The sequence below is a fragment of the Hydra vulgaris genome, chromosome 05, assembly GCF_038396675.1.
Source record: "Hydra vulgaris chromosome 05, alternate assembly HydraT2T_AEP".
In the NCBI taxonomy this organism is placed as follows: Eukaryota; Metazoa; Cnidaria; class Hydrozoa; order Anthoathecata; family Hydridae; genus Hydra; species Hydra vulgaris.
Genome location: NC_088924.1, coordinates 35,155,508 through 35,168,286, shown reverse-complemented (window position 1 = coordinate 35,168,286; position 12,779 = coordinate 35,155,508). Strand labels below are relative to the sequence as shown.

The 12,779-nt window shown below is 27.4% G+C and overlaps 1 protein-coding gene across 2 annotated transcripts; it reads left to right on the top strand.

Moving 5' to 3' along the window:
* The first annotated feature begins 9,025 nt into the window (after positions 1-9,025).
* On the top strand, positions 9,026-12,517 carry LOC101237379 (neuropeptide Y receptor type 5). 2 transcript variants are annotated; one of them, XM_065798010.1, is made up of 2 exons: positions 9,026-9,121; positions 11,238-12,517. In XM_065798010.1, the coding sequence occupies exon 2, from the start codon at positions 11,259-11,261 to the stop codon at positions 12,396-12,398; it is 1,140 nt and encodes a 379-aa protein (XP_065654082.1). In that variant the 5' UTR covers positions 9,026-9,121; positions 11,238-11,258; the 3' UTR covers positions 12,399-12,517. The 2 variants fall into 2 exon arrangements, with proteins under 2 accessions (XP_065654082.1, XP_065654083.1); XM_065798011.1 differs by lacking the exon at positions 9,026-9,121 and adding an exon at positions 10,896-11,033.
* Positions 12,518-12,779: the final 262 nt, after the last annotated feature.

The window sequence follows — 12,779 nt, the reverse complement described above, 5'->3', positions numbered from 1 at the left end:
AAAAACTTGTATATTAAAAGCCTTAATGGACTTAAAATTGCGAACTCCTAATATTGACAACATTTCGGAGCAAGAATATTTACTAATTAACGTTGTAATAACGGCGTTGCAACCACTAAAAATTGGCATTGAAAGACTTGGCCGAAGAAACGCCACACTACTTGAAGCAGAGGGTGTATTATTATTCATACTGGATGACTTGAGCAAGAATAAAAATAGTTTTTCTTCTAAAATGCTTCAATCTGTGCGACAGAGAGTAGTCGAACGACGGAATAAAAATTTAGTTGGTTTAGTAAAATATTTAAATAATCCGAAAAATTATCAATATCCATCGGAAATAGATTCGGTAATGACATTGCCTTCTAAATCTGCATTATATTCTACTTTTTCTGCTGCTGGTCTATTTGTCACAAAAATGCGGTCATCATTAAGTGATAACTCTATTAATTATTTGTGCTTTTTAAAAAACTTTTTTAAAAATAATTAATTATAATAACTTTCATGAAGTTTGTTTTTATTTTGTTTATTTTATTTTCGTAGTTATTCTGTATTTTTTGTTTATGATCTTGAATTAAAACTGATTTTTGTGTTATTTTATATTTATAAGATAATTTTTTCTTTTAATTTGTGCTTATAAAAAATTGCCGGGATCCCGGGATCCCGGGAATACAAAATTTTTTATCCCGGAATTTGAAAATTGCGGGAAATGAGAAGCCCTAATATGCCCCCTTTGTCTGTGTGCCCATGTTAAATGTACGCCTATGTAAAATGGCAAATTTTGAGACAAAACTAATAACTAATTTATTATTAGTGCTATATTGATCAAATTTGGCACGAATACATGAGGTTTTGGCTTTTCTTGAAGGTTTTTTTATTATTATTTGGTTGCTATGGATACTTTATTTTGCATCGCAACAAGTTATTTTTGAGAGTTGCAGGTTTTTTATTTATGCTATTTTCACTATACTTGTTATGCGTATTTATATGAAGTCAATGATACTTACAAAAGTAGTATTTTTTATTTGGTTGCTATGGATACCTAATTTTGCATAGCAACAACCTTTTTATGCTAGTTGTAGTGTTTATTTGTACTGTGTACAGTATATTTAATAATTATAATTCTTATTGTTTCTATATTTTTTATTTTTTATTGATTGCCACACTTGAATAAAACCGTTTTGTCCACTACCTGGGCCATAGTGCATGTATCCCTCTCCTTACATTATCCCAAATTTTCAAAAAACCTAGCTAAAGATCAAAATATGAAAATTATTATTTTTATCTTGTTATTTTGTAATAATGTAAACTAAGTCCTATTGCATTTTATTCTTTAAAAAACAAGTTCATAAGTTTTCAAGTTACCTATACCGTCGCAGTTAATCATCTGCTATTGAAAACAACTTTTTGTGTGGTTTTACAAACAATAAAAGTTTTAACCAAATTATTTAATCGGAAGTTTATCAAAAAAGTATTTATCATTACTGATAAGTTTATAAAAATTAGGTAATGCTTTTAAGGTAGCTATATTATTTTTTAGTATACTAACTCTTATATAAATTCATGTACAAAATATTTATGAAATGTTCAGTCAATGTTTTATTTTAGAAAATAAAAAAATGCGAATTACGCTATTATATAAGAGAAAACAATTTGAGTATTTTATCTAAAAATATCAATAGTATTTTAAGTACATAAGTATTAGTGGTAATAATTTAAAATTGGATCAATTTATTGTATTGTATAAAAGAAAATTGAATAGATGCAAAAGAAACAATTTTTTTTTTGAAAAGAAATATAGCTCCTGGTTAGATAAAGACTTACATGCAAAAACTAAAAAGTTAAAAAAAGGCGGAAGACCAAAAATTAATTTTAATAAAGAATCAATTAAAACAAAACAAAGAAGAATATGCAGTTTGGTGAAAGAAAATACACCAGAAGAATTATTATTTGCTGCAAGTAAAAAATGTAAAAAAATAGGAAACTTACAAGGCACAAAAACATTTTCAGCTGATGAAGCGCTTAACTTTAATTTTAGATTGTGGGCTGACAAAAAATGCATATCAACTTATAAGGTCTGCAACAACAATTAAAGACCACAAAAATTTGTATCCAGCATATAACAGTGTTAAGGAATCTAAAAAATAATGCTATCCACATATAGAAACTTGGGATGTTGACAGTTATTCAGCATCAGTAAATATGCAGAGTCTCTTAAATCATACTGTATTAAGATTGGTCTCTTTGCAAAGTAATGCTCTTTCACAAAGTTGCGTATCAAGATTAACTTTAAGATCAAAATTTGGTTTTGATGGTGAAACAGATTATGCAATATACAAACAATTTGCGCCAGATTAAGATGTACGCAATCTTAGTATTGAAGAAAGCCTGTTTATTACCTGCTTTGTTCCATTAGAGTTAAGTGGATTTATTGGTACAGAAAAAAAAGTAATCTGACTTAATCCTCGTCCTTTTTCAACAGTGTTTTGTAGACCAATAAGGTTTATATATGTAAAAGAAACAAATGAAGTCATCAAAGCAGAAAGACAGTTCATTGAAAGTCAAAAATTTGAGTTAACAGTCTTATGAAATGGTTCAACGGTGTAACATATATTAGAATTAACCATGATAGATGGAAAGGTTGTTAATGCACTGTCAAAATCAAATTGTGTGTCAAAATCAAAGTGTGTGGAATAACTCCATCCAAGATGAATAACATTAATGCATGCCAAAAAAAAGTAACGTTTTACAAAATGAACTTAAGTATGGCTTGTCAACATTACATGTCTGGATAAAGTGGTGGAATGCTTTTTACATGTTGCCTACAAATTTGAAAATAAAGAAATGGCCAGTATATGGAGCTGTTGTAAAACAGTCGGTAAAAAAAAAAAATGAATTTCAACGCAAATTTTTTGAAGAACTTTGTTTTTTTAGTTGGCATGTCTAAAGCTAATGCCTCTTGCACTAGTAATGATGGCAACACTGTACGTTGTTTCTTTAGCGAATCTAAAAAACAATTCTTGAAAACTTCTTTGTGATCCTATGTACATTATCTTGTGGTTTAGATGTTGATGCTGATAAATTACAAAAGTAATGTTTACAAGTTGCTCGAACGTATGTAAGTTTATTTCCATGGTATTACATGCCAGCAAGTATTCATAAAATTCTTTTTCATGGTCATTCAGCTATAAGAAGAATGTTTTTTCCGATAGGCATTTTATCAGAAGAAGCTCAAGAAGCAGCAAACAAACTTTTTTTAAAAAATCGTGAACATTTTAGTCGTAAAATGTCCAGAGTGAAGAGTAATGAAGACATACTAAGACAACAACTATGTTCATCTGATCCATATCTTAGCAGTTTGAGAAAACCAGTATCAAATTCTAATAAAATTCAACTTCCACATGAAGCAAAACTATTAAAATTGTCAAGCTTTAAACATGATATATAAGTTACATTCTTTATTAGAACAATTTCGTTATTTTAATTTGAATTATTGTTGGTATAGCTACAATGCGGTGTTGAATAAAAAATTTACGATTACAATCTTTTAACTTTGCTATAAATCTAATGTAATGTTTAAGACACTAACGTAGAAACAAGGGGCGAAGGAGACAATCGCATTATTCCCCCCAAACTAACCCAAAACTCCTATTTTCATTTTAATTCTAATGTTGGCTGGTTTAGCCCCCTTATTTTTTTTCAGCCCACCTAACCTGACCTTCCTAAGCCACTGGTTTACGATACTTTAATTTATAGATGAAGTTTGTTGCAAGATATTAAATTCACAGTTATATTTAACATTTGCGCAAATGCGGAGTATTTTATAAATTTTGTATAAAACTGAATTGACAACAAAAAGCTTGTTGCTATAAAAAATGAGGTATCCATAGCAATCAATAATACAAAAATATCCCTCGAAGCAGAGACCTTATATTTTTACTAATACCAAATTCAGTTAATATAATAATATCGGTTAAGTTCTATATTAGTTTTTCTTCAAAAGTAGCTGTTTTGGTCCGCTGTGCATTGCACCCCACCCACCCCCTACCCCTTCTCTCCAAACTTTTTTCCTTATTTTTAAACTTTGTTATAAAATATAATATAAATTTTTGTAAATATAATATAAAATATTAAAAAAAATAACCCTTACCCCTCCCCTGATATAAAAACCCGTGCCAAGATTACAGATTTTTCTAAGTATAAACCATTAAAATAGATATTGCAGTTGCAGTTGCAAACAGTTGCAAAAAAAAATTACATTCATTTATTCTTCATAGATAAACACATCATGTAGGCAACATGGTTAATTGTCAGTCGCCGTCATTTAAAAGTTCTAGAACATTTTCAATTAATTTTTCATGAATAGTTGAATTAAATCAGTATACAATATAAATTACCGTATGCCGACTTTAATAAATATATCATTTAATTAATATTTGCAACATTAAATTATTGATGTACTAATGAAGATTTACAAGAATTATGTAAATTAAATGTTGTAAAAGTAAAATAAATCAGATTTAAAAAACATATAAAAATTACAATTTTCAACATAAAAACAACAGCGATGCAATTAATGCGCTTCTAAACTTAAACTGACGTAAAAAAAAAAAAAAAAAATCAGCGAAATTTGAGTTAATTACTTAATGACTTTTTAACAATATACGAAAAAATTTTTTTATATTTTCACATTTTGAAAAACAGTTTTGTCCACTATCTGGCTCACTGTGCACTGGGCGACCCTGTGTATATATACATGTATATATATATATATATATATATATATATATATATATATATATATATATATATATATATATATATATTTTTTTTTTTTTTTTTTTTTTTTTTTTTTTTTTTTTGCTAGTCACTTTTCAGTGATTAAAAATTTACAAACTTTTTGCATTAAAAATAATTTTTTTTTTTTAAAAGTTAAACTAAATGTGTGGTTTCAACTCATTTAAAATTTTACTTGATTTATCTGTTTTCACACCAGTTACAACTGAAACAATGCATTACACAGTAAATACAGTTTAATGCATCCCATTATATGATTATTTAGATTTTAAAAATGTTTTTGGAGATTTTCTAACAAAAGGGTAATAGTAATAACATCAAAACGCCCAAACCTTTTCACATCGGAATTTTAACTTGTAAAAATCCATTTTTTTTATGCAAGAGCAACTTCTTCAAATGGAGAATAAACTAAAATAAAACAAATAGGAGGTTATGTTTCATCAGTTCATGAGGGGAGGGGAGAGGTAGAAAAACTAATGCTCTGCTTCTAAACTTCATAAATAAATTTATTACTCATACCTGTTCATATATCCTACCATATATCGCTAGGCACTTCAACATTTTTTTTTTAATGTAAAATGAAAACAAAACAAATACCATAAGTTAGAACTAAATATAAATATTCAAAAAATATTAGTTTTATTATTATATTATTATTAGCTGAAAAGTTATGCAACTTTTAAACCGCAAAATTTATGATTTTTTTGTATGACTTTTGAGGTTTTCAGCAATAAGAGTTTTTAAGAATTGCATCAACGTTTTCATCACGTCCGTTCTTTTACAGCCTCGCATTAGGTAGATGATAGAATCAAAAACTTACTCCAACGTTTGAAGTTTTGTGTAAATTGATAACCCGATAATAAATCATTGTTTTAAATAACTGCGTAGCGAAAAAAAAAAAGTATATATTTATAATTTACTACATCATAGCTATGTTTTATACGGTCTTGAACTTGAAAATTTTGCCTTGTCGCCGGGCGACGCGGAGTCGATCCCTTTTTAGCGCATGTTTTTGTGTTCCTATTGAGCGCATGTTTTTGTGTATACTCTTATGTTATATTTTGAAATATTTAGTACTGTTTTTATGCGTATTGCCAATGATCGTTGCTTATAAAAAGTTATATTGTTTATAAAATTTTATTTATTATAAAAAACTAGGAAGTGTGTCTACATGTTTAAGACTGACTTAAACATTAAACAGAACAGTCAGGGAGTGTACATTAGGGTTCTGAATTTTTTCCAACCTTATGCTCTTGTATTTTAGTTTAATGAACTCTTACCTAAAAAGCACGAAATGAACTATTATTTGCATATCTTTTGAAAAAAGTTTACCCCACCATTAAAAAATCGATTTTGACATTAGTACTACTATGTATTCCTATTGGCAAAAGACATGTTTAAAACGTCTAAAACACGTGTTAAAACGCATTAATACATATTTTAAACGTTTAAAATACGTCTTATTCCCAATGGCTTACATGTCAAAAAATCGATTTTTCAATGGCGGGATAAACTTTTTTCAAAAGATATGCAAATAATAGTTCATTTCGTGCTTTTTAAGTAAAATTTCATCAAATTACAGTGCAGAAGCATGCGGTTGAAAATAAGTCTAGTAACCCTAGTGTACATACATCAACTGACTAAATAGGTAGAACATGCAGGGTGTGTACATACATCGACTAACGGATTCGGTTTGGGCAGGCAACAAGTTAAAAAAGTAGTTTGTTTTAAAAAGTGTTAAAAAATCAAGGCAAACACTTACTTTGTTATATACCGGTCATCCATTTACACAAAACTTCAAACGCTGGAATAGGTTTTTGATTATATATCATCTACCCTCGTATCAAAAGTAAGAATAATCAAGACAAAACTATGCAATAAAAACTTTTTTTTAAAAAAACAACAACATGAGAAATTGGAATTGAAATAGCTAGGATACGATCCTAGATATAATATCTTTATCATACAAGATATAATATCTTATAAAATCTTTGATATAATAAATCAGCGACAGTACTTTTTTTTTTAACATTTTATTTAACGGTAATGCAAAAAAAGTTCTACAACAAAATAATCATCATTTTTTTTTACCATCTTGTAACTAAGAACTTTAAAAAATTAATTTTTTCTCTGTTTTCTCATGAAGTTAAGTCTTGAAAATTGACGAGTTATAAAAAAAAAAAGAAAAACTGAATTTTTTTTTCAAGTTAACTTTTGGGTGGGAGGCATAATTTTTGTGTGATCAACGCTCATCAATCAAAATTATGCACATTATTAGTGTAATATAATTGATGCCAGAATTGATTTTGTAACTAAATAAAAAATAAAAAAATACTTTCAAAAATGTTTAGATAATGACCTAATTTATGGCTTTAAAATGACCTTAATTTATGAATCAAATTATATAAAAAGTTATTGTATTTAAAGTCATTGGTTGAACGATGGAGGAAATTATACCGCAAACCATTTTGTCGACATAAAAACTTGAGATCTTTTTTTCTTAGCCGCGTTTTAATGATTATCAATATCACGCTCTCAGATATTGAAATGCCTAACTGAACTCTCGCTTATTTAAAAGTGAAAAGAATAGATTATCTAACAAAAAGTAGTTAAAACTACTATTACAGTATTATCAAACTACTGTGTAACAAAGTTGCAAACAAAACCGCTATGCAAAAAAGTTGCGATTAAAAATTTGTGAAAATTGACAAATATGTAAATATTAGCTTGTAAGTCTAAAGTAAGTCTTCTAAAGCTTCCGAGTACAACCAAAAATTGAAGTAAATATTTGCCAAACTTACAAAAGTATATAGATAAAAAATATATCTATTTATTTCATAGATATTATGTAGATTCAAATTTTTGAATGGTATAAATAACCAGTCATATTAAGTATTACTTATTTTATCTATTTATTATGCTTTATCAGATGTCATAAAAATACGCTTTTGGTATAGTCTTAAAACGTCAAACCTAAATGATATTTTGTCTTTATGGATACAACATTTATATTTAAAAAAGTTGAAAATAAAGGCAGAGGTTGTATACCATATCACGGGCTCACTGCGGAAAAGTTGTAACTGACATTTTTGTGAAACGAAGAAAACACGGTTAGGAAGTCGAGATGTGGTCTTGCATTAATCGATGCAAATCCAAAATGTTTTGATATTTAGCAGGAAGATAGTTATTAATGTTTGTTAGTTGCCTACAGATTGATATTACCCCTAAAACTAGATCGGATTATAAAGTAAACTCAGTTTTCGCTATTTTGTCAGTTAGAATGTTTTTGCTCTGAGCCCTCGATATGCAATTATGACTTTTGAGCATTCGGAGAGTGATTTTTATACACTATTTTACATTAATATATTTTTAGTTTGAGTAGTAATTTATAACTGTATATGTAAAATCTAACTTTGTGGCTTAATTTTTAATAATATAATTTTTAACTGCAAAAGTCGTAGTCAAAACGCTCAGTCGGCATAGGTTGTATGCCGACTGAGCCTTTTTTTTAAGAACGTTGTATATCCACTAGGTGTAGTAAGTTGTAAGTTGTAGTATGTCCAATGTCCTAGGTGTAGTAAGGTGTAAGTTGTAAGTTGTAGGTGTTAGTAAGTGTAAGTTGTATTTCCACTAGGTATAGTAAGTTTAGTTAATATATATATATATATATATATATATATATATATATATATATATATATATATATATATATATATATATATATATATATATATATATATATATATATATATGTATATGTATAAGTATTTATATAGATAAAATTATTTATTTATGCCGTTTTTAAACGGCATAAGAATATCATTGTTACGTAACATAACCGCGTATTATTTTTGATCAATTAGTGGTTTTGGACAATTGTTTTAAGAAATAAATGTTTTATTCTACTTTTTATAAATTAAAGTTATAAATACATTTGTCTTGATCAATTGATTTCAACATTTTAATTGTATATATATAAATATATAAAACAATCAATTAGAAGTGTTAGTTGTTTTACTACAATTTTTTGAAATTAATTTTTTTTATTCATGTTAAATATTCACACGCCTCAAATAAACACTTACAAATAAACCAACAGCAATAAAACTTTTTTTGCAAAGCTTTACTATAACATTAAAACTAGTTTTGATTTTGGAAGACGTGAATTCAATTTTTTATTTATATTATTTTATTTTTGCATCCTAATATTTTGGAAATAACACTTTAATTTTTACAACTTTTTATAGTTTTATGGCAAAATGAAACAATTGTTCTGGAAAAAGAAATTTCAAACCAAACCAGATTTCAAAAATAAAGAGTTACATAGGTAGTAAAAGTTTTTATTTTATTAAATCAAACCGGCATCTAAGAAAATATCTATGTGAATAATACTTACACAAATCGTTAAAATCTTTTTCCTATTCTCCACTAAACTTACTTTCATTTGTAAATTTCAATTTTCATGTAATAGACTCTTTGCCTTCGCAATTCTGGCAATATAAAGTTTCAAATCCCTTCAGTATAAAGGGGTTACGCAATTTTAAACGCTAAGAGAATATTGCACGAAATTTAGAATTTTTTGATGAAAATTTTAGAGCTTATTTGTTTCCAGGCTGTACTCAAAATGATCAATATCCAATTACTTATTTTTCTACGGGAACGGTAAGGAAAAAATAACATTATATTTACCTTATTCGTTACCTTCGAAAAGTGCATAAGTAAAAACATATAAAAGTTAAAAGTATATATATATATATATATATACATATATATTATATTTACCTTATCCGTTACCTTCGAAAAGGGCATAAGTAAAAACATATAAAAGTTAAAAGTATATATATATATATATATATATATATATATATATATATATATATATATATATATATATATATATATATATATATATATATACATATTATAATAATAATAGATAAAAAAATCATAAAGACCGATATTTTTATAATAAATAATTTGTAGACATGTCCTCGTTTCTAATGTTCAATATGAAATGCAAGTATGAACATTAGAAAGTATACAAACAAATACATACGTTTTTAACAACATCCCGTACAACCTCAAATGTTCAAAGAATTTATTTTCACTTAATTTTACTTAGTTATTCAACAGCGGAATATATTTTTTTTGATTAGATTCGTTGAAAAAATTTGGAATATTTTGTTAGGAAACTGGTAAAATAGAAGTTTTACTCTTCTATTTCGTACCGCACCTAAGCATTACGTATTTTACAGCTCTGTCCTTAAGTACTTCAAGTAGTCACAAAATAAGTTTTGAAAATTTAGAGCATCATTTTTTAAAATTTTATTTAGGTGCCCCAAGAAGTTCTTACGGTCTTATCACAGAGCACCGCGGATAAATGCGTCATAAATTAAATCTAAGCATCATAAATATTTACTAAAAAAAGTTTTTTAGTTTTCTCCGCAGGAGGGCGGAGAGGGTTATAACCAATCCGCCTTCTTCTGAATTCTCTTATTAACACACAGACACGCACTTTAATCACATCACAAGAACGCAAACACGCATGTGCGTATGTTTTCGTGCGTGTTTATGTATGTGTTTGTGTGTATATGTTTATTTAGATTATAGGTTTATTAAAATATGAATTAATTAAAAAAATAGTTTTAATAATAATATAAATTATATGAGTATTATTAATATACACAATAGACAATATTAATATTATAGAATAGTTTAAAAATTAGCAAGTTTAATTAGTTTAAAGGCTCAAAAAGTAGGAAACATAAAGTTTAAAGCTCAAAAAGTAGGAAACATAAAGTTTTATTTATATGATAGTAAAAAACAAAACAAAAAAATGTTTAAATAAATGTAGCATTGAAACATTAAAAAGCTTATTTATAGATTTATTATACTATAGTTTATTTATTTCAATGCCTCGTAGCAACCACCTCAGCAACCACCTTAACCCCAATAACAACAATCAACATTCACTTGTGATACAAAATACCACTTTTTGAATGTATGTAAATATAGCAAATAAAGTATACATTTCACCCAATGAATTCAGAATTGAAATCACATGTTTGACAGATTAATGATTGTAAATGTTGTTTTATAACTTTTCTTAAATCTAAATCTTCAAGAAAACACGAGCTCCAAAAATAAATTTATTAAATATACATTTTATATAAGTAATGGTAGAAAATAGTCAAATAAAACAAATATAAATTAATAGTATGTTAATAAATAAAGTAACGGTAAGTAATTTGGTGACTGAAATAATTAGTAACTTGAACATTTAAAGATTTACTTTTCTGAGTTTTGATATAATTTAAAAAAATTTTCAATACTCGAGAGTAAATGTTTCAATGTATTTTTATAACTATATATACTTTTTAAGTTTTTTTTGATTAAAGACATGTGATGGAAAACGCAACTTTTTGTTTTTATTTAACTAATAGTTAAAATTCAAACTATGAAAAATGTCTGGAAATGCAACTCAGCAAGAAACCGAACAGCAATGGATTGTATTTACATTTACCGTTACTAGATATATCATTCTTATTTTTAGTGTTTTGGGAAATGTTTTTTTAGTTGTAGCATTGATTAAAATTCGCCGGTATAAAAAGTTTGTTGACAAACTTATTATTAACCTAAGTGTTGTTAATGTTTTACTGGTGTCCGTTTCAATACCTGCCGAGCTAATTTTGCGGGCGTCTAAAAACGTTTTACTTGGACACGTAGGATGTAAGCTTTTAACCCCCATTTCGACATATGCCGTAAACACAGGAGTATTTACTTTATTAGTAATTGCGTTTGAACGTTGGAAAGTAGTTGCTCAACCATTTAGTTTAATAAACGATGGTCTAAGATCTGTTTTGATAATACTGACTATTCATATTTTTGGCATTGGAACTGTCATACCTTTTATGGTCACTCTGCGTATGGAAAATCATCAAGTACCGTATGAATGCAAAGAAACTTGGTCAGATCAATCTGCTCGTTTGTATACTGTGGCGTTGTTCGCAATGCAATACGTTATTCCAGTCCCAATTATGCTTGCGTTTTATGCTAGAGCGTGGATTATCATTCAAAAAAGAAATCTGGCTGTAACCAAGCCAATGACACCTTTATTTTCTAGCCGTGAACACAGCGAAGCATCACGAAAAACGCTTTCTTTTAGTCACGATGGTACGCATTCAAAATGTTCAGAAAAACATGCTCCGTTATTACCAAGTTTGCGTAGATCTAGTGAGGTAATCATGAATTATATTTTCCCTAACTCCATGATTGAACCAAAGACATTACAGCATAGAGCTTTTGAACGGCGGTTCCGACAAAGTCGGGATTTACTGCGTACGTTCACTGTAGTTGTAATGGTATTTGTCATATTCATGCTTCCAAATCAAATTTATTGGATAACAGTAACTTTCAATAAATCAAACAACACAAACAGACCCAATCCTGTTATTTATAATGTAGTTTATATACTAACATACGCGAATTGCGTTTTTAATCCGTGGATCTATGGAGGCCTAAATGAAAGGTTCAGAAAAGATTTTAAACGCGTTATTCTCCGGATTTCATCTGTATTCAGCAAAAATCATAACTCATATAAGTAAGATAATAAAAATATTATACTAAATAAATAGAAGATTATTTATTCGTTTATTTTCAATTTTTTTAAACTTGATTTGTAATACTTTTATTAAAAATACTTTCAAACAGTTTTTTTAAACGGTATTGTTGCAAGAATTTTAACGATTTTGAAGTAAAAGGTAAACAGAACGGTAGGGTTGTATACGGTTTATAAACTATGCAGTATCTACCATTATACAGTAATAATAGTATTGAACCTAAATCCGAGCTTTAACTTTAAATAAAATTTGTATTCTGCCTTGAATTTTAAAAGTTATATTTTTTCACTTTCTTTGCTTATAATAAATTCATTTATTATTTATAACTAAAATTATTAAATACAAAAAAAAGAATAAAAAAATGAA